At 40.8% G+C, this 26,426-nt stretch overlaps 1 protein-coding gene across 1 annotated transcript; it reads left to right on the top strand.

Moving 5' to 3' along the window:
- Positions 1-5,456: 5,456 nt before the first annotated feature.
- On the top strand, positions 5,457-5,765 carry LOC132837336 (histone H4-like). Its single transcript, XM_060857002.1, has one exon. The coding sequence runs from the start codon at positions 5,457-5,459 to the stop codon at positions 5,763-5,765; it is 309 nt and encodes a 102-aa protein (XP_060712985.1).
- The last annotated feature ends 20,661 nt before the right edge of the window (positions 5,766-26,426 follow it).

Genomic DNA, 26,426 nt, shown 5'->3' with positions numbered 1-26,426 from the left:
CAGTCATCCATCTATCCTTGTCAGTTTCAGGTAAGAGTGTGTACCTGTCAATTTGCACTTGTTCGTTTCTGCAATGACAGTGTGTGAGTGTAGTTATCAATTATTGGTGTCAGTTTTGTCTATGCCAGCATGTGAATTTAATTATCAAGTTCGACCGGAGGGTCTGTCTCCATGCCGTACATCTCTATGACTCTATGACTCTGTGACTTGTCAGCATCTGATGATGAATGTATGACTGGAGTTATCAAATTTTCCCTGCTCTGTGAATATTTTGAGCATAACGTCAAACTGAAATGGTCAGTTTCAGCAATGAAAATGTGTGAGTATAGTTACCAATCCGACCCTATCAGTTTCAGCTCTGCGAATCTGAAAGTCTAGTTTTTATTCTGCACCTATAATTTTATACTATGTGAAACTGAAAGTGGTATTACTGATCTGCACCTGTCAGTGTCTGGTATATGAATGTGAGTGCAGTGACTAACTGTCAGTTCCTTGCTAGGTAAATGTGAGTGTAGTTATCAATCTGTCCCGATCAGTCTCTACCATGTGACTATGTAAATGTAGTTGTCAATCTGTATCTTGTTAGTTTCTGCAATGTGAATATTTAAACGTAATTGTCATTCTCTACTTTTCTGTTTTGACTATGAAAACATCCAAATATCAACATGTACCTGTCAGCTTATACTATGTGAATGGGTGAGGGTGAATATCCGCATATAGTCCCAAGATGTCCCAGTCAGTTTAGACTATGTGAATATGTGTGTAGCTCGAAATCTGTACCTGACAGCTTCTGCTATGTGAATATGTACATTTTGTTATTGATCAATTCCTGTCAGCTTCTGTCATGTGAATGCCCTAGTATCATCATTAATATGAATACAGATATTCACCTATGCCTGTCACTTCTGTTCTTTCAATGCATGAGTTTAGTTATCAATGTAATTCTGTCAGTTTCTGCAAGCTAAATGTGTAAGTGAACTTATCAAACTGTACCTGTGAGATTCCGTGTGAGATTCTGTTTTGTGAATATTTGAGTGCAACTGTCGAGCGGTTCCTGTTAGCTTTCTTTTCTCTCTGCAGTTTTGAGAGTTTTGCCATATATCTTTGCCTGTCAGTTTCGGTTATGCGAATGTGTGAGTGTAGTTACCAAGCTGTTCCTCTAAGTCTCTTGTATGTCTATTTGCATATTCACAGAGCAGAAACTGACAAGTGCAGTCACATCTCCACAAAGTAGAAACTGACAAGGACTGATTGCTAAATGCATTCATATACTCAAACAGCTTGAGTCCATGTCTGTTTCTGTGATGTGGATTTAAATTTAGTTTTCAATCAATATATAATTTCTACTATGAACAAATGCATTTAGTTACGCATGTTTAGTGATTAATCTATGTCAACTTCTACTATATTACTGTGTCAATACAGTTATCAATTTGTACTTGCAAGTTTCCACAATGTGAATATGAGTTTGTAGTTCTCAATCCGTTCTTATCAGTTTCTGCAATGAGCGTAGTTATTGATTTGCCCCAGTCTGTTCTGATGTTTGAATGCACCAGCCTATTTTCCAATATGTACCTGAATTTCGAGTCTATGAATTTGCCAATGCCATTGTCATTCTCTCCATCAGTTTCTACTCTGCGTACGTATGAGTGAAATTATCGATCTGTACCTGTCAGTTTCAGCTACATCACTATGTGAATGTAGTTATCAATCTGTCCCTGTCAGTCTCTCCTCTATTTGAGAGTGTAATATTTATTTGTACCTAACACTCAATAAATTCCATCATTATCTCCCTATCAGTTTCAGCTAGATCAATATCTGAGTGTAGTTATCGATATGTAACTAGTAGTTTCCACTATGTACATATGAGAGTGTAGTTGCTAATTTGTTCCTGTTAATGTCTGTTGTGTCCATGTGTGAGTGTGTTTACCAATGTGTCCCTATTAATGTCTCATTTTTGAATACGCAAATGTATTTAACACAGTGTTTTACTTAGGTTCTGTCATGTGAAAGCATGAGTCAATTTGTCAACCTGTGCCTTTCAGTTTCATTCAGGAAAATGTGGAAGTCCTCATCAGTCTCTACCTGGCAGTTTCTGTTATTTCAATAGGAGCATTTTGTTATTGAATATTCCCTGTTAATCTCTGCCATGTGAATATGTAAATACAGTTGTTAATTTCTTCCTGTTGTTTTTCTCTATGTGACTATGTGAACGTGGGTATTGTCAATTTCCTTTCAATTTTAGCCATGTCAGTCTATGAGTTATTACAATATTATGGCTTTACTAGGTAAATCTTGTCTTTTTTATTTGAAGCGAGACTTTAAGATAGAAGAGCAAAGCGATCTCTCCCAACCTAATAAATTAAGCACCTTGTGACTCCCTGGTTTTTACATTTAAAAGTTCGAACAAAGGCAGTATGAATGAACGGAGTCAGGCTCACACAGAACCAGAGAAAGGTTTGTTTTCATTTGTTAGGGCTTTGCAAATGGCGGTGGAAGCAGTTTCACTTCTTCCAGGAACAACAAAAAGCTGAAATCCTCTTTCTGTTAGAATTTTCTCTTGCTGCTGTTTTAATCTGGATTGGAGAAATATTATTACCGAATTTTCCTTTGCCAAGATTGTTTACATGGGAAGTCACTATATTGGAACATTTTCTGTTTAACAGTTAAATAATCTATCATTCTGTTAAGTTTCCCAACTGAGTTAAAGTTAAGCCAATTCTCGTTTCTTCTGCTTGTATTTGAACTGTCATCTAGGTATTAATGAGTGTCTTACTTAATGCCTAGTAGTTTGACCATTTGATTTACGTCTGGAAAACAGCACCTTAGACTTGCCTTTCACAAAAAAAAGTGTGCAGACTATCTCATTGATATACTTGCAGGGGATTCATTCTGATATATAACAGAGTGTAGTTAACAATATATGCCTGTCAGTTTCAGCTCTGTCAATATGTAAGCGTAATCACCAAAATATACCTGTCTGTTCATGCAATATGGCAAGTAAACATTAAAATTTGTACCTTCAGAGAGCGTGTGTATATGAAACGCAGTTTAAATCAGTCAGTACTTATGCGTTTGTGTTTGTGGGCATGCTTGTGATTTGTCTCGGTTTGTTAGGCTTTGGAACGGTTTTTCTTTTTGGAATTCACGTTATTTACACGTTGCTTCTATGTTTATAACAATGATTAGTTGTAGGATTGATTCTGTCCCTCTCAGTTACTCAAAAATACTCATCCTTTACATTGATGATTCTTGTCCTGTCTGCCAGCAGTTTTCTTCTTTCTCCATATTTTACATTTACCCAACATAAGATTGTTGAAAATATATAACAGCATGATTTATCTGTTGACCTTGATGGCAATATTATAAATGCCCTTATTAAATGACACTTAATGTAATCAAGCGTCCATTTCAGATGAGGATTCGTTCTGTCCCTCTTGAAAAATGGTGCACACTATATGTTATGAAATTTACTTGATCCGGGATAGTACGCATTGTGAATGGAGAAAAAAAAAACACAATCTTGAAATTGCTTGGTAGTGATTGATTTGGTTTGAACAAATCCTTTTGGGAGTTGGACTCAATATGTCTTTGACTCAATCCACTCCGTGACTATGGGAAGGATGTTTTCCGCTCTGACAACGGTAACATACCTGCTGTTTGTTCGAAGAAGCCGGTCACACTAGGCTCTCTACCGAGGGAATATTATATTGTCTAGGTCCTCCAAGCATTTGCCTGGAGGAAGACAGAAGAAATATATCTTTTTAAAATCAACATTAGTGAATTTGACAGAATTGAACTGATCAATGTCACAGGGTGAATTTGAGCTCTGCTGATGTGGGAGATTAGAGTTGAAGATTGTGGTGATATAGAAGCACAGTGGGTCAGGAAGCATCCAAGGAGCAGGAGAATTGACGTTTCGAGCATAAGCTCTTAATCAGGAATGGGGGGTGGCTCAATGGGACAGAGAGATAAATGGAGGTGGTGGGCTGGGGGTAGACTAGCTTAGAATGCGATGAAGTTGGATGTAAGGGTGATACTTTGGAGAGAATAGTGGAGAAGATAGATGGGAAGGAAGATGGACAGGTAAGATAGGTGAAAAGAGCGGTGCCAAGTTGGAAGTTTGGATCTTGGATAAGTGGGGAGAGGGAAAATGAGGAAACTGGTCAAATCCAAATTGGTCCCATGTGGTTGGAGAATCCGAAGGAGGAAGTTGAGAAGATCTTCCTCCAGATTTCGGGTGGTAAGGGTTGGCAGCAGAGGAGGACCAGGACCTGCATATCTTTGGTGGAGTGGGAGGGGGAGTTAAAGCATTCAGTCATGGGGTGGTCGGGTTGGTTCGTGCGTGTGGCCCAGTGATGTTTACTGAGGTGTTCCACAAATTAGAGTCCTGTACCCCAACATGGAGGAGAATGTAACATTCAGTTGTAAGCATGATGACTTTTTTTTCCTTCAAGTCAGAAATTTGAAAAGAACCACAGGTCAGATTCCATTTTTGCCATGAGTTGCTCTTTGTCTGGTGATTTTTTAAAATATAATTCTGTATCTATTGAGTAAAATCCTTGAACTGAGCAACAATACAACTGCTCCATTAATGGGGTGAATCAAAGCATTGGAAGTAAACATACAGTTTAATATTCAGCTCCGAATAAGCTGTTAAAGAGAATAACGAACACTATTACAAATGTTTTACTCGAAATTTCTAATCTCGTGATACAAATAATATGCACCTTTAAGGGATTACCACGTTTTCCAAATGCATTGCATCTTGTCAAAACAAAAACAGCGTGCAACCACAATAAACAAGGAATTTCCCTCGGCATTTCGGGGATTAAAAAACACAATAATGATCCATAGCAGCTTGTTCGTCCACTGTCTCCCTCAGCAGGCCCACACACAGCCCGAGAAAGGCTTCTGCCTTTCCCCCAGCCCAGCACTCCAAGCTCTGGGACCAGATCCTGCTCCGCTTGGCCTCTTACAAACAACCCCTGGAGCTCCCTGAACTCACCCCGAATCAATTCCGGTCTCGGAGTACCCTCTGTGCCCTAGGCTCACATCTCGATGTGCTGCTGGAAGGAGCTTGTTATTACCTCCTTTCGATGGGCGCTGATATCTCTATTGCAGCCTGTTTAAAACAAACACCTTGAACTCACTGGTTAAATGCTCCTCAATGGCAGCGTTGAGCGAGGGCCTCACACATGCGCTCCTACCATCAGGAACAGTGAGTATTTGGGAGAAAAGGTTCTCTGCCAGATACAGTTGGGGCTGGAGTGAGCTGGAGGCGGATCTGGATGAAGTAAAGCCATTTCCCTGCTTTGTCTGTCACTCAGTTTCATCTCCGGACCGCGTTTCACTCTCTGTCAGCTCTTTCTCAGTCAGGTCGGGCCGAGCTGTATATAAGAGGAAGGGGAGGCAGCTCGGCTCTGATTCGGCAGTGATTGGAGTGAAGAAACGTGATGTCTGGAAGAGACAAAGGAGGCAAAGGACTGGGAAAAGGTGGAGCGAAGCGACACTGCAAAGTGCTCTGTGATAATATCCAGGGTATCACAAAACCAGCCATCCGGCGCCTGGCTCGCCGTGGCGGGGTCAAATGCATCTCGGGCTTGATCTATGAGGAGACCCGGAGGATGCTGAAGGTTTTGCAGGAGAATGTAATCAGGAATGCGGTCACCTACACAGAGCACGGCAAGTGCAAGACGGTAACCACTATGGATGTGTATACTATGAAGCGCCAGAACCGCACCATCTATGGATTCGGTGGCTGAGGATAAAGTGACCCTTTTCCAATGAACCCAAAGGCTCTTTTCAGAGCCACCCAAACCCTCCAATAGAAAGCGCAGACCTGAGGAGGGGAAGGCAACATACGGGGAGGGGATTGTGTACCGTAACCGGTTGTTTTACATGTCATTTGTCATTCTACCCTGATGCTGATGTTACATACTCAGTCTTTGTATTTCATTAACTCTTACAGAAATGATATGTTCATGAGATTTGATGCCGTGACCCTGTGGACTTTTTCACAGCCTACTCTTTCCATGTACCTTTTACAGACCGTTCAGGCAGCAATTAAGGTGTGTTCCAGGTGATTCCAATCTGAGTGAAATAAAATATATCGATACAGTAAGGCTCTGTAATTTCATCGCGGTTCACTTTCAATAGGTTTAAATCAGCGGACTTGTTTAGGTTGATTCGGAGGGCACACGTTCGATTGTTCAGTTTGTCTGGGCTGTTTTAACCCTGTGCTTTCCTCCTACCTGTTACAGACCGATCAGATAATGATCCCGCCTCCGGTCCGCACTGACTGCGAACTAGGTTTTAAGTAAAGACTATAAAGTCCAAACTTTTATCTTAGTTGAAGGCAGATGGTGATTTGTGTTTCAATGTTTAATTTAATCTCAGGGTTTGTGATAGTGCATTCGGCGAACTACTTGAAATCGAGCAACTGCCATTTCCATTGAACCAATCAGACTCAAACAATTCTTTTTCTGCCTTCTCTGTACCTTCCGGAGCTGTTTCTCTGTGGGTTGAGGCACAGAGCTGTAACCAATCCCAGCTCCAGATCAGGCTGTCCATTCCCCTGAAATAGGCAACACAGCAGCAGCCTCAGCATTGACAGTAGCAGCCCGTGTGCGTGTGTGCGTGTGTGTTGCAGATACTTGAAGAGAATGGCCATAACCAAGTGGACAGTGCGCAAATTCACCGGAGGGAAAGCTCCCCCCAAGCAGCTGGCGACCAAAGCAGCCCACAAAAGCGCTCTGGCCACGGGTGGGGTGAAGACGTCTCATCGCTACAGGCCCGGCACGGTGGCTCTGCGGGAGATCCGCCGCTACCAGAAATCCACTGAGCTGCTGAGCCACAAACTGCCCTTCTAGCGCCTGATGCGAGAGATCTCTCAGGACTTCAAGACGGACTTGCGCTTCCAGAGCTCGGCGGTGATGGCCCTGCAGGAGGCCAGCGAGGCTTACCTGGTTGGGTTGCTTGAGGACCAACCTGTGCGCCATCCACGCCAAGCGAGTCACCACCATGCGCAAAGACATCCAGCTGGCTCACCGGATCCGCGGTGACCGCGCCTAAACGAGCCTGGCCAGCCGTGCACATTCACCTCGAGAGACAGAGGGAGAGAGAGAGAGAGTGAGAGAGAGAGAGAGAGAGAGAGAGAGAGAGAAAAAAACACTCTTCTCAGAGCCACTAAACCCTCCAGAGAGAGCGGGAAGCACTATGCGATGATCATTTCGTTGTTATAAACCCATGCTTTGCTGTTGCTACACTGGCTTAATATAGATGTAATTGATGAAACTGAATCTGCCCGAGAAAAAGTGCCTAGCGACTAACTGATGCATTTGTGTGACATTAGTTATAGCCAATCGTCGGCAAGCAGTAGTGAAATTACAAATTTAGATTTTTAACTGTGATCACAGAAAATAATTGAAGTATGGCCTTCATGCATGCACGAGATTAGAAATTCTTTGTAACATTTATCTCTACTTGTTGTCCCTCAGCTGCAATTATGAACGTGGCTGAGGAGGGTGGGCAGGGAAATTGGCACTAAATCATCAATTGCTTTCTTTCAATTTTGAAATTCCCACCAATATGTGGAAAGGAGGTGGCAGTTTTCCAGAGAAGAATGAATTTATACAGGAACTGAAATGATTTAATTAAAATAATAAAAGCGCAGGAATTATCCAAACACTTTGACCTTGCCTATAGCACTGGTATGCAGGTTCCTTCATCATTGAGGAGGATGATACATGTGGAGGCTCCTGCAGTAAGTCATTTAATTGTCTACTACTATTCATGGCCAGTTGCAGTGGGCTGCAGAGCTCAGATCAGATCAATTTGTTGTTAGATTGCTTAGCCCTGTCTATTGCATATGTTTTCATTGTTTACCCTCTGTGTAGTCCTGGGTTCTACCTCTCCAGTTTGACACCTCTGTGATTTAGGAATAGATCCTGCTTAAATCCGAAATGTACATGAATATCTATTGTTTCATCGGATGTGGGCATTGCAGAGCAGGCTTTTTTTCCCGAAAAGTATATTTTCCTGCTCCTCAGATGCTGCCTGATCTGCTGTGCTTTTCCAACACCACTCTATTCTAAAAATGGTTTCCAGCATTTGCAGTCCTCACTTTTGCCATCGTCTTGAATGCCTTGGCATCGCAAGTGCACATCGAAATACTTCTTCATGGAGATTTCTGCCTCTACCAGCCTTAAACGCTGTGGGTTCCATCTACTTTGGGTGAAGAAATGATATCGTTTCATCTCCTTGAAACTACCTGAACCTGTCTATCAATCTGTGCCTTACTCAATTCGGTTAATTATCCATTCAACATGGGCAAACATTTCTTCATTTCTATCTTATCTATGTTCCTAATTCCAGAAGTGCACAAAATACTCCAACTATAGTCTTATAAATTCTGTGCATCGGCTAATAAAACAGTATCCTATATGTCTTTTTAAACACTTTATTCCTCTATCGTGATATCTTAATGGACTGTTGGGCTCCCAAGGTCCCATCTTTATTATGCATTTCTATATACCACAAACGACAAGAATCCAAAAACAGACCACTGCGTAACTCCACTAGACACAGTATTTCAGTCACAAAGCATTCTTCAATCATCAGGCTTTGCATTTCAGTGAATCATCCAACTATCCTTGAATGGATGTTTACCTGCACCATCCCTCTTGCGTGTAGGACCTTGAGAAATGCCGGGCTGACGTTCAAGTGGACTACGTGAAAAGCATTGCACTGTATGGAAGAATTGAATATAATAAGAAAAACGATTATTAGTACATTAATTATAGGTAATAAACAAAGTGAATTGTTACAAAGTTAACAAGCATATTAAAATGGATATATTGTTATGGCACTGGTAAACCACCTCACCCACTCCGCTAATTTAAACCTGAAACACAGAAATGATTCAATGCTTGTTGTAATCTATTAAAATTCGAGAGGCAAAAATTGTCCCAATACCAACTAGTTGAAGTAAAAAGTAGCAACTTTTTTTAAAAGTCTAACAGAGTTGAACTAACAACCATTTGCAATTTCTTTCTCTCACCTATCTTTTACCTTTCCTTCTGCAACACTGAAATTGCCCGAATAAGATTCAACCAAAAAAATACAAATTTCAAAACCAGCCGGCTGTTGAATCTTCTCTTTGTGTCTTCCTTCTTTACTTAGAGTTTCTTTTTCATAGGTTGTTGATAGATAAACATACCTTTAAGAGTGCTATTCTGCGGGCAGTCTGCATATGTTTGTGGTTTGTTGTTCACACCTAACCGTTCAGTTTGCTTAAACTTATACTCCAAAGCCTCGGATCGTTTTATTGTTTTTAATGTTGTCAAAATACATAGTGCTAACTTGATTAGAATTGAGCATCTTTGGGCATAATGTAAACTGGCCAAATTTCAATTTGTTTTTGTCTCATAGCAACACAGTTGCTGCTCGGGGCTGGACTAAATGTTACATTACAAATTTTCCAGTACTCTATGTGCTCCTCTAAATCCTTCAAATCTCCTAAAGCTACAATACCTCTATATCTGAATCGAGCTGAATTGAATTTATTTTCACGTGTACCAAGGCACAGTGAAAAGTTTTATCTTGCGAGCAAATGCAGGCAGATCACATCACATTTACAGTGAGCAATAGGTAAACGGCAGCAAAAACAAAAGCACAGCTACAGAGTTTGTGAGTCAATTCATTATTCTAACAACAGTAGAATATAAACTGTTACGAAACAGACTGGTGTGTGTGTTCAGGCTTCAGTGCCTTCTCCCAATGGTCGAGGTAATATAAAATCTTGCCAGGGTGAGACGGATCTTTGACAATTCTGGCGACCTTTCCTTGACAGCAGGCCTGGTGGCTAGATTCTATTAATAGGATAGTGGCCTTTGTGATTGTCCACGCTGAGTTCAACACTCTCTGTCAACGTCTCGCATCTTGAATGGTACAGTGGCCATACCAGGTAGTGATACATCCAGACAGAATGCTTTCGATGTAGCATCCATAAAAGGTCACAAGGTTATTCGCCATCATACCAACTTTCCTCAGCAGCCTGCGGAAAAAGAGACGTTGGGCCTTTGTAACCAGTGCATCCACATGAAGAATCCAAGAAAGCTTGGTGTGGATGACCACTCTCAGGAGCTTGACACTCTCCACTCGTTCCATCTCTGTTCTGTTAATGTGTAGGGCGGGCTTGAGTAACATCCCATTGAAAGTCAATAATGAGTCCCTTGGTTTTGTTGGGATTGGAGATCTATGTTGTTCTCAGTGCACCATTTGTCCAGATCTTCCACCTCCCGTTTGTAGTCTATTTCATCACCATCTCAGGTTCGACCGACCATGGTGGTGTCATTAGCAAACTTGTAAATGGCATTAGTCCGGTATTTGGCCATGCAGTCATGAGTATCCAGTGAGTACAGTAGGGGGCTAAGTATGCACCCCTACTATGCATCTTCATATTACCTTCCCCTGAAGAAAAAACATCATCCTAATGAAAAGATGGATTCATTATTTTTCATATCCTTTAAACACATTACCATAGCATGCAGATAACTTCAGCCTAGGTTCACTTCAACATCTACCTATATAAAAAAAAACCTTTGGATAAATGCAAATATCATCTAAACTCTATCAGTTAAATCCACAAAAACACATCTGCGATTGCATTCTTATGACAAGGTGCATGTGCAATTTTAAAATTAAATGTCTGTAATATGACGTTGCAATGGAATAGTCTCATATTAGTGTCAGAATGTAAGAAATTTGTTCCATGTACACAACCATCTCCGACACCTTGATCGTGACATCCACAATAAAATGTCGTTCGACCAGTAGCACACTCAACATTTCCTTTTCAATCGTGAAGTATTTCCTCTGGTGGATGTTGAGCTTCCTCGAAAAGTAAACAACTGGCAGCTCAACTCCATCCTCAGCTTCCTGTAGCAGTACAGCTAGGTTAAAAACTAGGACTGCAGATGCTGGAAACCAGATTTTAAATTAGAGTGGTGCTGGAAAAACACAGCAGTTCAGGCAGCATCCGAAGAGCAGGAAAATCGACGTTTCGGGCAAAAGCCCTTCATCAGGAATAGAGGCAGAGTGCCTGCAGGGTGGAGAGCTAAATATCTCTCCACCCTGCATGCATTCTGCCTCTAGTCCTGATTAAGGGCTTTTGTCCGAAACATCGACGTTTCTGCTCCTCGGATGCTGCCTGAACTGCTGTGCTTTTCCAGCACCACTCTAATCTAGAACTTGTTGCAGTACAGCTCCATGTCACTAGCATCGATGACGACTTTAAAGTTTTTGCAAAGTTTGGTGCAACTAAATGCATGCTATGGTTTGGCGGTTAATATTGATTTGAATGGTTGAATGTCTGCTCGTATTGTTCTTTCCACTGAAACTTCGAGTCTTTCTTCAACAAACCCGTTAACGGTGCCACAACACTACTGAAGTTTGGAACAAACTTCCGTTAGAATCTGTGGAGTTCCAGGAATCGAAATACCTCTTTCTTTGACGTTGGTTATACAAATTTCTTGATGGTCTTTGTCTTTGCATTCCGTGAAGTCAACCTTCCATGACCATTCTTCATGTACCAAGAATGCTACCACTACTTTTGCAAATTCAATTTGGTTCTCGTAGACATTCAAAGAACTCTGCTAACTGTACCATGTGACCTTTTCAGGACTTACTATCCATCACTACGTCGTTCAAATGAACTGTATATTTTGTTAACCCAGCCACAACACTTCATGTGACTTTCGAAAATGGTGGGTGCGTTCTGCATTCTGAAAGGCATCACTTTAACTGGATATAACCCATTTTGGGGTTTCAACCGCTGAAATATTCCTCGCCGTCTCTGATATAGGTACCAAACAGTAACCACGCATTAAGTACAACTTGTTGATGCAACTGGGTTGATTGACTTTCTCGATATAGTCTACCAATCTAGTAATTGGGTCTGAGTCTGATTTTGTGACAGTGTTGTCCCATTGATCCGGTTTGGGATCTAAGACGATTGGTGAACTCCACTCTCTCTGGCTTGGTTCAATGATATGCTTGTCGAGCATGGCCTCCACGTCCTTCTAGACTTGTCTGGCTTTGAAAGGATTAAGACAATAGTGGTGTTGTTTTATCGGAGCAGTATTCCAAACGTCTACTTCACGTACAATAGCATTATTCCTCCCCATCTGATTCTTACGTATTTCCTTATACTGCAGTTCTATGCTCTTGAGACTGATAGCTGACTAACGTGTTCCTTTGCACCAGTAATTTTCATTTTAAAATCTATTTTGAGGAACATCAAAATCCAAATCAACCCGATTTGATTCCTCACTTTGTGGGGCAGTGACTAACACCTGTTTCTCTAGTTCTTTCTCTCTCATCTAATACGGTTTCAATGTGCACTTATAACATAACCGATACTGATTTTATTCTATCTGGCATCTTTACTAGATAGTTTACCTGACTCAATGTTTTCGCAATTTGATAGGGGCCATTAACTCTGGCTTTTTAAGGGCTCTCCTGTCACTGATAATAGTACTAACATATCATCCCCTACGGAAAACGTCTAAGTCTCTGAGATTTTTCCTGCCACCTGCTTCATTCTATACTGTGCTCTCTTTAGGTGCTATTTAGTTAACTCACCTACTTGATTTAATCGCTCCCTCACCTCTGATACATAATCCAAGTGTGAGATCTCCAATTTTGGTCCTGACAATTTTTAATTATTTAATTTCAAAGGGCCTCCCACTTCATGCCCGAATATTAACTCAAAGAGAGTGAAATGAATAGATTCGTTTGGAGCATATCTCATGGCAAACAGTACGTTTGGGATACCGTTATACTAAACGTTTGGATAATCCTGATGGTATACTCTCAACATGGTCATTGCTGAACCTTCAGGATGTTACGCAGTGGATTTAAAGTGCTGTATACTTACACTATCCATAACCTCCTCAAACAGCTTAGCAGTAAAATTTGACTCTTGGTCCGACTGAATCTCTCTGGGTATCCCATACTTTGTGAAGAAAGTTACTAACTCCTCTACTATCCTTTGTTGCCTTGAGACTCGGTAATGGAATTGCCTCCAGAAATCTGGTAGACATATCCATTATGGTTAACAAGTACTTTTTTCCCATTTTTACTTCTCGGGAAGAATCCTACAATCAATTATAACCCGTAAGAAAGGTTGATCAAATGCGGGAATTGGCAACAAAGCTGCTTGTTTTACTATCACCTGTGGCTTATGACATGTATGACATGTAACCACATCTTTCTGCATTCCAGGCCTATACACAATCTATCATCTTGTCTTGCTGTTGCAAGTCTACTAGCCTTTCAGGACAAAACACTTCTGCCTGACACTCTGCCTGTTTAGATTTTTCCTACACCATTAAATCAAAGAGCGTGTCCACGAACTGAACCTCAACTCCTTCAACTTTCCGTTTAGTTTTAACTTCGTGCTATGACTAATGATAGTGGGATCTGGTTACTACACAGTCTGGGAAAATACCAAGATATTTCTCTTTTAGCTCCTCAGTTTCTTGGTATTCTTTGGGCTTCTCCACAACAAGGAGTATCACTCCTACCTTGGATCCTACGAAATCATTCTCTAGAACAAACCGACACTCTGTCAATCACACTCACTCTATATTCCCCAGTCCTGAGGTGGGACTCCAACCTGACATTATATAGGGGAATGTAAAATCTTTGTCCATCTATCCCCAAAATTACCATGTTTTTGGGTAACACATCAGAAATAGTGCATATTCGCTCATCCCTTACTATCACCGACTTGTTAGGTTCTGTATCTCTCAAAATTATAACGCTTTGTTCTTCTCCCCCGTTCTTTCTGAGAAAACTTTACCGACAGAGGCAAATTCTTTGTACAGATCAGGTACTAAATCGATGCCCAGCTCCTGCCTAGGCGGTGCATGTCTCCTGCATTTCGTCGTCTCTTCTTGCAGTCTACTTTACAACCTTCAATAAGGCCTCTGGCTTAGCATCTTTGACCGCATCTTTCCCACATTGCCTTTCTTTAAGGACGTGCACTATGACTTTACGTGTCCAACCTTATGACAGTGAAGACATATTTTCCCAGTGCCCTTCTGAAACCACCAGCAATCTAATTTTCTGTGTCCCACTGTTTCATGTTGTAGGACCTCCCTTTCTCCCAACGTTTGTCCCTTAGAGGGCAACATTCTGACTGAAAGAGTGTATTATTCATCTGTTAATTCTGCTGCCCTTCTCACTTCCTGAACTTGCTGTTCCTCCACGTAAATTCCGACCATCCTTGGAAGTGAGTTTTTAAACTCCTCCAGCAGAATAATCTCTTATAGAACCGCAGACATCCATTTTTAAAGCAGTCACCCTTCTATCAAAATGACTGATTGACTGTTTAATTCTTTTCAACTCAACATACGTTAGATCTGGTTCCTTATTTTTGTCTCTGAAACGTTGTCTATATGCTCCTAGTGCCAATTCTTAAGCACTTAACATAGTCTAATTTTTTTTTCACAATCTGTTGATACCTCATCTGAAAGTGCGACAAATACCTCACTAGTTCTGGCTACCAGTTTTGTCTGAACTAGCATTACACATAAAACCTCGGACCACTCCATCTGCATAGCCAATTTTTCAAATGCAATACAGAAGGCCTCAAAATGTTTCTTATCGAAATGTGGCAGAGCTGACATACACACAGACTCACACACACACACACACACACACACACTTCTCTTTTAATCTCCATATTGTTAACCTGACTTTACTGACTAAGTCACAACTTCTCAAGATCAAATTCACTCTTTTTACTGAGGTTAGAACCTTCGCTCTCTTATGTTTCTCTCCTCTCCTCTCTCCCCTCTCCTCTCTCCCCTTCTCTTCGCTTCTCTCTCCTCTCTTTTCTCTTTCTTCGCTTAGCTAGGAATCTTCTCTCTCTCACTCTCTCTCTCTCTCTCTCTCTCTCTCTTTCCTCTCTGTTTATCGAGTAACTCCATCTTCTTCAATTGTATTCGAAATTTTTTCTATCTCTACTGCACTTGCCTGTTTCTCTGACACACTTATATGTTTGATAATGGCCTTAAAATTTCCGCTTTACTTTTGTCCTTCGCTAAACCCAAATCCACATTCTTTGCTAATTCTAAATGTATGGCTTTTCTTCTTTTCTCCTAAACTCTCTTGGCAAATTTGAAATCAACTTCAAACTCCAGAACCTCTTTCGCAATTTTAAGAGCCATTTCTCTCACTTTTAATTTCATCAATCACAAGTCACCGAAATTAAACAAATTGTCTCACCTATATTTTATTTAAAGATCTAAGACACTAACCTGCAAGAGTTTAAATTTGCTGTAATTTTTCGTACCCGCAAATCTGTTCAAATCTATCTAAACCAGTTCCAATCTCGGATGAAAGCCATCAAATTGTTACGACACGAGTTAAATACCCCACCCCCACCCACCGGCCCACCAGCCCCAGCTAATTTAAACCTGCAATCTGCTAAAATTCGAGAGGCAGAGAACTGGCCTTAGAGTCAATATTTAAAGTAAAAACTAACACCTTTACTTTTATGTCGAACAGAGAATAATTAGCTCACAATTATGTAGAACTCCTTTCTCTAACCCAGCTTTTACTTTTTCTTCTTTTATACTATTCTGCTAAAACGCCTGATTAAGATTTAATAAACAATTGAAATTTCTAAACCAACTAGATGTCAAATCTTCAGTTTGTATCTTCTGTTGTCTTCTTTTCTTCTTTGGGTTTCTGTTTCACAGATCGTTGACAGATAAACATACTTTTAAGACTGCTATTCTCCGTGCTGTCTGGATTAGTTGGGAGCTTGGTAGGTCTCTCCCAACTGTTTAGTTTGTTTAATACTTATACTCCATAGCATCGGATGGTTTCATTGGTTTTAATATTGTCAAAATACAGAATTCGAACATGATTTGAGTTTAGTAACTTGGTGTATAATTTAAACTGGCCCAATTTGAATTTCCTTTTGCCCCATAGCAAAATAGGTAATGCGAACTGCTGGACCAAATGCTACATTGTACATTTTCAGTACTCTGAGTGATCCTCATAGTCCTTCAACTCCCTTAAAGGTACAGTAGAGTTACGTCTTCATAACGATATATGAAGAATGATTGTTGGGGAAAAGTGGTATCTGAGAGGAAAAAATAGGCAGACAAAGTACAAAGGAAGTGTCACAGTGCAAATTGCTCTTTCCGAGATTCAGCACAAAAGTATGAATGTTAATGAGATTTCATACAGTACACCAATCCAATGACGTCAACCAGCATTGTGTATATAGTTCAATTTCACTTACTGTTTGCAGTGAGGACTTGTTCCATTTCATTTATTAATTTACAAATGTAATCATTGGAAAGACACACATAGTCCCCTCCCACGGGTGTCAGAATTTCACAGAGACAGTTTCCTCTGGGCCACTACTCCTTCACTCCCAAAATCGCCCCATAATTTCGCAGCATCTTAACCTGCAAGCTGAGAAGGTGTGACGCCTTCTTGTTTATTCACTCCCTGCTCAAAATCCAGAAGTCCAAGCACTCTTTCTAGATGACGCAGCGCCTTGCTGCACTTCACATAATCTTTTCTATTGCATTCACTGCTCCAAATATAGTCTACTCTAAATTGGGGAGACTAAATATAGACTTGGCGATTGCTTTCCAGGACAGCTATCTTCTGTTCCCACAAAAATGTCCCTGAAGTTGCTGTGCCTGCCATACTAATACAACACCATATTCTGTCGTAATGATCTTGTCTCAGGCTCACTGCAGTGCTCCAGCGAAGCTCAGTGCAAGGTGAGAGAACCTCATCTCATTTTATGCTTCTAATCGTTCACTTCCAATAATCTTCTGAATTATATTAACCAGTATCTACTATTTTGATACCTGACATACGTGGGTTGAAATGTTTCCCTTCTGTTTGTTCTAATGATGATTGAATGCGTATGGAATCGTGATTATAAAGGAAAGTGGGTATCACAGATTGGACATTATTCCTTTACTGTTCTCTTGCTATAGTTACATGCATTACATTATTAGCTCTTTTCTCTGTTAATGACACACTGTAGAATGAGTTGCTCCTGAACAACACCCTGCCAGTAATTTTATTCACTTTGCTGTTCTTGTAGAGTCAGTATTTCACAATTAGCAAAGGGGGCATTTGACCCATTGTTTCTGGGCTAATCTTCAAGCTCTATCTTCTCCTCTCCTACTCTCCATCATATATCCTGTAGTCTTGTACATCCATGGCACTTCAAGTGTTGACCTCACCACATTGTAAATGTTTTGAATGAGTTCTGAATAAGGGTCATTGGATCTGAAAAGTCGACTTTGCTTTCTCTCCACGTCTGCTTGCAAACCCGCTGCATTTCTCCAGCACTTCCGGTTTCGCTTGCAGATTTCCAACGTCTGCAGTTTTTGTTGTTTTGTTTTTTTCCTTTCGACATTGTTATATTTCTACTCTTTACCTGCTTTCAGGCAGTGAGCACCAAAGATATACCACCTTCTACGTGAACACATTGTTAATTTAATACCTGAAAACGTTCTCCCATTTCTTCAAATCCATGGCACATGCTTGGTCCAAGATGAAAGGGGAATGTGAGGTCTCTCTCTTTTCTGTACCGACCACACTCACATGCAGACACATCCCGCCTCGACATTGCTTCAGGGAATTCTCATCACAGACTTTCCCAATCCGTCCACATGAAACAAAGCCCCTCGACATTCCCAGTAAATCTCACCCTTCCCCTCTCAAGATCGTTATGAAGAATGCCAACTTGTGGTGCCCAGACTGGACACCAAGCAATATGGTATAAACACATCAACAATGACTATCTTTTTGTTGAAAGATGCATCTTTATTACTAAAAAATCTATCAACGACTGCTGTATCAAAAGCATCCGTACACGTTCTGTCACCTCAGCTGGTTAATAAATGTACTCACTGAGACCTCTGGGTTCCCAAGTTGCTTCCAATTCCTCATTACCTATCAATATGACGAGCGTCTACTCCCATCTTAAACTGCTGCTGTCCATGGCCTGTAGCTGTGCACGCAGAGTGCTGAGTAGGAGCAAATATTGCACACTTTGCATGACAGACAAAGAACAAATTCCAAGCCAGTTGGTAACATCAAGTTCTCCCTTACACATTAACAACACATTATACCTCTCTCTACTCGTGTTATTTTTGCTGAAGATAAAACTCCATCGATACTTTGAAATTAAAGAAAAACTCCCTAGACATTGCAGCCATCAAAAACTCGTACGACAGTGACAGCATGGGTTTATATGCAGAGTAAAGCTCCTTTCTTGGTGGGCATTGTGGCTATGGACATATACGTTTCAGTTTAAAAGTGTTGGTAAAAGTTTTACTTTGCACTAAAAGATGGAAGAGTGTGCTTTACTGTCTATCAAACTACATCTGTCCCTATCCAGGGAGAATTTGATGGGGACAGTGTAGAGGTAGTTTTACTCCACATTCATACTTCTCTCCCTATCCTTGGAGTGTTTGATGAAATGCAGTGTAGAGGGAGCTTTACTCAGTTTCGAGCAGCCTGCTGACCAATGCAATACCCAAATAATATTATTAAATTAGAAGGGATTCAGTAAAGTTTTTCAAGAATGTTGCTGGGACTGAAGGGTTTGCGATATATGAGTCATCTGGGACTTTTTCACTGACATGTTCAAGGTTGAGTGATGAACTTAGAGATTTACGAAATCATGAGGAACGCAGATAAGGTGAGCATCAAAGGTCTTTTCCGGAGGGCGGGAATATTTGAAACCAGACGGAATATTTTCAATTTGAGAGGCAAAAGACTTAAAATGGAGTGAGGGACAATATTTTTGCACAGAGGGTGATTACTATGTAGGATGAACTGCCAGATGCAGGTATAATTGTAACATTTAGAAGACAGTTGGGAAGGTACATGAATTTAAAAAAATGCTTGGAAGGATCTTGGGCAATTGTGGGTAAATCGGACAAGGTCAGTTTGGGGAACATATTCGGCATGGACGGACTGAGCCGAAGGGTATGTTTCAGTGCTGTATGGCTCTATGAAATCAGCGCAGTCGAGAAAAGTGATATAATTAAATAAAGGAGGTATAATGGAAAGGGATATAATTGAAATGTATAAAAATCTGATGGGATGGATATACTGTTTGCAAGAATGATATTTCTCGTTGGTCCATGGATATATGTGGCTGGCTAATTCAGAGTACGATGAAAAGACATTTCTTAACTCAGGGAATGCGGAGAACGTGGATTCATGGACCACAGAAACCTGGGGAGGCCATTTCAGTGAATATGTTTAAGAAGGAGATAGATAATTTCATATTCGAGGGCTACAGGAACAGCACAAACAAATGACATTGAGATGGAGGATCAGTCAAGATTCTGTGAAATATCAGAACAAGCAGAATGATTCGACTGACCTGCTCCTCTGATTTTCAACGTCTTGATACTGTCCTGATTCTGTCTGACCCCCATGTACTTGTAGTTATTGCAATTCTGCAATAAAGCTTCTTGTTTGAAAGAACAGTGAATTTTCTGGAGATTTTCTATTGTTGTGTGACTGTGATCATTGACAGAAATATTGCAAATGGATTTAACATTTAATATCTATGAAGGAGCAGCTCTAAGAACGTTTGTGATTTCAAATAAAGCAGTTGCACTATAACCTGGTGTCCACCTGATTTTGTCCATCCCAATCGCACACGGACTCCTCCATATTATGTCCCTAATTAGGCCATGCTTTCCCAGATGCATGTAAATCCTATCATTAAGAATCTCTCCAATACCATCTCAACCACCGATGTGAGACTCACTAGTCTATAGTTCCCTCGTTTATCCCTACTTCCTTCCTCAAACAAAGGAACAACAGTAGCTACTTGCCAGTACTCTGGGACATCTCCAAAGGCTACCGAGTACACAAAGGTCTTGGTCAATGCCACAGCAATCTTTCGTCTTGCCTCTCTCGATAAACTGAGGATTTATCCACTTTAATGCTCTTCAGGAAACTCAACGCTACTTCTTTCTTGGTCTCAAAATGCCCTGGCATATTAGCACTAACACTAATCTCGTTATCTTCCATACCCTTCTCCTTGGGGAATATTAATGCAAAGTATTCGTTTAGGATCTCACCTACATCCTCTGCCTCCAAGAGCAAATTCCCTGTTCTATCCTTGAGCGATCCTAACTTCTCCCTACTGAGCCACTTGTTTATAATATATGCAAAGAATGCCTGGGATTCCTTTTAACCCCACCGGCCAATGTCATTTCATGGCGCCATTTTGCTCTCTCAATACCCTACTTAAGATTATTATTTTCTTCATAATCCTTATGAGCTCTGGCTGATTTTAGCTTCCTCAACTTTACACATGCTTCTTTTACTTTTTGACTGAATTCACAACCTCCCTTTTCATCCGAGGTTTCCCAACTTACCACCCTTATCTTTCCTCCTCAATGGAACATCCCAGTCCTCGACTCTGATATTCCGAAGAAAGATCATGGGACTTGAAATGTTAACTCTGTTTCCCTCTCCGCAGATTCTGCCAGATTTCTTGTATATCTGCAGAAATTTCAGTTTTTCTGCTTCAGAAATCCATCATCTGTAATATTTATTCCTTTTTAACAAAGGAAAAAGGAGCAGCAGCAGGACATTTGGCTTTTAAAACAACTGTACCATTCATTGTGATTGTAGCTTATCGTTCAGCTCAGAATACTGTTCACACTTTTTCACCCGATGTCCTTTGATCCCTTTCGCTCCCAAATGGTAAATTTAACTTCTTCAAATTATATATGTTTCAGTCTCAACTGTTTTCTGTATTGGCAAATTGCACCGGCTCACCACTTTCTTTTAGACATGGAAGGATGGCGGTTTTGGAGAGGGTTATGGAAATATGGAGTGATGTTGGGGACAAAGGGGGTTACAGAGACAAGTATGTGTGTTGGAGTTGAAGGGATTACAGAGCAGGGAGAGGTATTGGGGACAGAGAGGGAAAAATAGACAGGGAGGGATGTTTCTTCTCATCTCAGTCCTAAAGAAAGTGACTTTTCTTCTCAATCCAGTCCCAGAAGATTTGTTCTGTCTCTTCAGGCTCCGAAATGTGATTCTGATCAGATCAATTGCCCATCGTGCTCGGTGCATTAGTCAAAGGGAAATGGGTTTTGGTGGGTTACTCTTCAGAGGTTCGGAGTGAATTTGTTGAGCCGAAGAGTCCGTTTCCACACTGTAGGGAATCTATTGTAACATCCCCTGTCAAACTTCATTTTCAATAACTGACTGATGAAGGAAAACTTGGTGTATACGTATCCTTGTGCACTTCTGTTGCCCCTTTCAGAGAGCTATAGATTTGCACCATAATTTCTCCCTGTATGTCAGTGCATCCAAGAGTCCTGCCAATCTCTTAAAACTTTCCCACTGTATTTGAAATCCAAAAATACATCACACTTGTTCACATTAAAGTACATCTTCGTTTCTCCGCCAAAATTCCCAACTTATTTATGTCCTGCTGTGTAGTTTGACAACGTTCTTCATTATTCATAATTCCACTAATTTTCAAACATGTAACACTCAACAATATCAGTTCTTGCCAAATATCAGTGATCATCGAACTCCTTGCAGAAAAAAAAATCCTTCATAACTACACTCTGCCTTCAATATCCGAGCCAATTTTGTATTCATCTTACAAACTGACGAAAAAAATCAATGCGTCTAAGTCTTCTGGACCAGCCGAACATTAAACGGTGCTTTGAAATGCTTCAGTAAAGTCCATATAGAATACAACATAGCCTCATCAATCATTTTCATAACTTCCTTAAAACGGCTGCGAGGTCTCCCATCAGCCTCTGCAACTGCAGAGAAAGCAACCCTAGTTTGTACAGCTTCTCCTTATAGCTAATATCCGATAATTCAGTCACATTCCTACGATACGTCTTCTGCAACCTTACCAAAGACTCCTCATCCTTCCTGTAATTTGGTGACCGAAATTGAACATAACATTCGAAGTGTGGCCAAGTCAATCTGTAATATTACTTCCTGACTCTTGAACTCAATTCCCCAAACAATTAGGGGAGGCATTCTATATGCCTTCTTTACCATCTTTTCTAGTTGTGTGGCTCCTTTCAGGGAACAATGGACATACTTTATGCAAAATCCCTCTACTTCAGTGCTGTTAAGGGTCTTGCTATTAACGTTGTTGCTTCCCTTAATGTTTGAAATCCCAAAGTGCAACACGTCATACCTATCTCAATTAAACTCCAGCAATTCTCCGCTAATATCTGTAACTGACCTGTATCCAACCAATTGATTTGGTAAATTTCTACACAATCCACAACCCCCTGTTCTTTATGGCATTTTCCAAGTTTTTGACCCACTATCTGCATTTTCATCCAAATCATTTATACAAATAACAAACAGAGTTCACCGAACAGATTCCTGTGGAACTCGATTAGTCATGGACCTTCAAATATGATTTTAAAAAAAACAAACCACCACTACTACACTTTTCCTTCCACGGGGAAGCCAATTCAGTGTCCAATCGGCGAAGACACCATGGATCCTAAATATCTTCATCTTCTTAATGTACCTACGATGAGGAACCTTTGTCAAAACATTACTTAATCCCCTGTAAACAACATTCACTGCTCACTATCACTTATTGGAGATAGCTATTGTATGGCAATTGCTGTTTGGGCGAATGTTCCTTGCCATGTGTCAGCCCAACCAGGACATTATCCAGGTCGTGTTACATTTGAACATAGGCTGCTTCAGTATTTGAAGAATTATGAATGGTGCTGAGCATTGCATGATCATTGGCAAGCGCCCTTACTTCTGACCATTTGATGGTTACCAGGCCGATCTCAGGAAAAGAGGGATTACTTTATGAGGCACGTTTGAATATTCTTGGGCCTGTATGCATTGAAGTTTATTGAAATATAATCGACTCTTAGGGGGCTTGATACAATAGATGCAGAATGGGCTTTCCCCTTTGTGGCATAATTTAGAGCAAAATGGGCATCCTCTCAGCATAACGATGTCATGCACCGAAGGGAAACTTCAAATCCTGCGTGATTTTGTCACCTCTCCGCAAGAATTGACCACAGAACTGATTTGGTCAGTAATGCAGTGAGTTTTATTCGCACTAATGCAGAATGCAGTGGGCTAGCCAAGCATTGGCAGCGACGTTAGCATCAAGCAGAGCTTCTTGCTGGTTACTCTTTCTAAACGGAGAGCACTATCTTGCAACACTTGAAAAGCATGAGACATTTGCCGTTCACGCAGACCTCAACCTCTGTACACGCACCAGTCTGAATCTCCCATTTTTTGTGCCACGTTCAAAGGGTAGACGTGGTTCAGAGAAGACGACAAATCACACAATGATGGCATGTTGTAGCACAGAAGGGGGAGGACTGATCTGTTGTGCCTGTGCTGTCGATCGATTCCATCCACGTAGCTTCCATCCCAATAACTGCTTAGTCTGTCTCTTAAAACCCTCCTTCACGGATTTACAAAATTACCTTCAAGCCTTGCAGTATGAGCGAACACAGGTATGCAGAAAAGCAAGACTGAAGGGCAGGCTCCTTCAACTCCACCAAAACGCCGTGTTATGTGGGGATCCACATCCTACACCATAGCAATGAAACATCTATTACCTGGATACTGGCATTGGACACAGTCCAGAGAAGGTTCACCAGAGATGCTTTATGAGAAGAGGATGTGTACGGTTGAGACTGTACTCATTGGAGTTTAGAAGAATGAGATGATGTCCCATTGAAAAGTACAAGAGTCTTAAGCGACTTGGCAGGATGGTGCCAGTGGGGTTGTTTCCCTGTGAAAAGAGCAGAAAAATGTGTTGCTGAAAAAGCGCAGCATGTCAGGCAGCATCGAATGAGCAGGAGAATCGACGTTTCGGGCATAAGCCCTTCTTCAGAAATGAGGAGGGTGTGCCAAGCAGGATAAGATAAAAGGTAGGGAGGAGGGACTGGGGGAGGGGCGTTGGGAATGCGATAGGTGGAAGGAGGTTAAGGTGAGGGTGATAGGCTGGAGAGGGATTGGGGGCGGAGAATTGGGGAAGAAGATTGCAGGTCAAGAAGGTGGTGCTGAGTCCAAGGGTTGGGACTGAGAAAAGCTGGTGGGAGGAGCAATGAGGAAGATGGAGAAATCTGCATTCATCCCTTGTGGTTGGAGTATATCTAAACGGAAGATGAGGCGGTCTTCCTCCAGGCTTCGTGTTGCCATGGTCTAGCGATGGACCATAGCCTCGCCTTTGGTATGGTCCTACATGGACGTCTGGTCTAAAAGCGAAGAACCCATGGAATCCAAGGCAAGTTGGCAAACTAGTTGAACCATTACTTTACAAACTGGAGGCAAAGGGTGGTGTTTTATTTTTGGTCCTGTGAAGCGTGTGGTCTGGAGATTTGATGTTTGAAGTATACATTACAACTTCCATATGAATAGAGAAGGTAGAATTAGTTTGAAAATGACATGAAAATGGTGTGTTGTTGATACTGAGCAAGACTGTCTCAGGTTACATTCTCATATCCATCAGCAAGAAAACTGGACAAAGCAATAGCAGTTGGAAGGTAATCCCAATAAATGCAGTGAGATGCGTTTAGGAAGGTTAGATAAGGGAACAGTATACACATGAATTGTACATCAGTCGGGAAGACTGAGGGATGAAAAAACTTTGGCGTACAAGCCCGTAGTCCCCAGAAAGTGTCAGCACAAGTAGAGAGTTAGTGAAGAAGACATAATGGATGTTTGACTACTTAGAATAGAATGTAGGAGCAAATAAATACTGTTACAACTTCATAAAGCATACGTTTCCTACAGATATGGAATACTGAGTGCAGTTCTGGTCATCATTCTAGTCCCTCTCCTTTTTTTAACTTGGTCCTCAAAATCTACCTGCTAACATTTTTAACTTGATAATCCCTTCCACGGCTAAGCATATTTTATTTACAATCAGATATCTTTTACTGAAGATCGCTGTGGATGTTGTTTTGCAGAGATCAATGATTGTTGCTTCCCAAGCTGTTGGCCTGGATTCGATTCCTGTCAACTGCAGTTTGCAGCTGTTGCAAATCTACCTAAATTGAAACTCGGATACTGCTGAATTGCTCTGTCTGCGAATGTGGTTTGCCGAGTAAACTAATACCAAATTAACATTTTCTTTAAATTAAAAGTAAGTTTTCTTTTTGCACCTTGTTTTAGATAATTGTATAATAATGGTCAATAATATCTTGTATGGAGCTGGGGCTGTAGTGTTGTCTCTATTCAGGTTCTCTGAACCTTTTCCCTTCATGGATTCCCATTAATTTTCTTTCACGGCATTCGTATCCATTCACAATGTCAATGGTCAAGGTCTTTCAAAGTCACACATGCCTGGCAAAATGCATTATTATTCTTCGAGAAATCCATCGGTTTGAGAAGGCTTGAGACTGAAACAATTCAGTCAAATCGGGAAAATATGATTAATGTATACAGCCAGATGCTGGCTATTTTTCAAAAACAAAAGAAATGAACAGAATATTGGAGTACACTCTTCACAAGTAAGAGGACGCCTGACAAGTGGAAGGCTTTTAAAGATATGAGGACGAGAGATCAGAAGCATTACATTCCTGTTAGAATGAAGGGTAAGGCTGGTAAGATTAAGGGTATAATGTGTGAACAAGGATGTTAAAGTTAACTAAAGGTTGTCTTATTTTAGATACAGACATCTTGGTCCAATTCAATCTCTTAATCAATGTAAAGACTGTGGGGATATCCTTAAGGAAAAATTCTGGAAGGCAAAGAAGAAGGTTCAGGGTAATCCAATGCGATTCTATATATACATTAAGAGCAAAAGGATAAGTGGAGAAAGGGTACAATTCCCTTAAAATTCAAATCTGTCATCTTTGTGTAGAGCACTTTGTGTAGAATATTTTCCATCGGTTTGTACTGTGGAGAAGAAAATGGAGGTTATGCAAAACAGAGAAATAAATTTTGATGTTTTAAAAACCATGGTCCCAGTCTTAGAATATGTATTCTGACATTAAGATGAGAGATGGCAAAACATTTCTTCCAACAGAGGGTGGTCAAAGCAGTGTACATCAGTTCACTGAGTATATTCAAGAAAGGGATATATGTGTAATGTGTGTTGAAATTATTGAAGGATCAAGAGGTACAAAAAGAGTGCAAACAATAGCATTAGGATGGAGGGTTGGGTACTACATTTTGAGTGGTACAGCAGCCTCGAAGGGTGGAATGGTCTAATCCTGATTTTGTTTTCTTCTTTGTTTCTAGGCTTTTATGAGAATTTATTTTAACCGACGAACCAGTCCAGTCTGTAAAATCACGTTAATTTTCACTTCTTGCAATTCAGTTCCCTTAGTTTGGAGGTAAGGGAAGGATTTTTGGATTACCAA

This window comes from Hemiscyllium ocellatum, chromosome 49 (assembly GCF_020745735.1).
Source record: "Hemiscyllium ocellatum isolate sHemOce1 chromosome 49, sHemOce1.pat.X.cur, whole genome shotgun sequence".
Lineage (NCBI taxonomy): Eukaryota > Metazoa > Chordata > Chondrichthyes > Orectolobiformes > Hemiscylliidae > Hemiscyllium > Hemiscyllium ocellatum.
The sequence above is the reverse complement of the archived record's forward strand: the minus strand, read 5'-3'. Positions and strand labels throughout refer to the sequence as shown.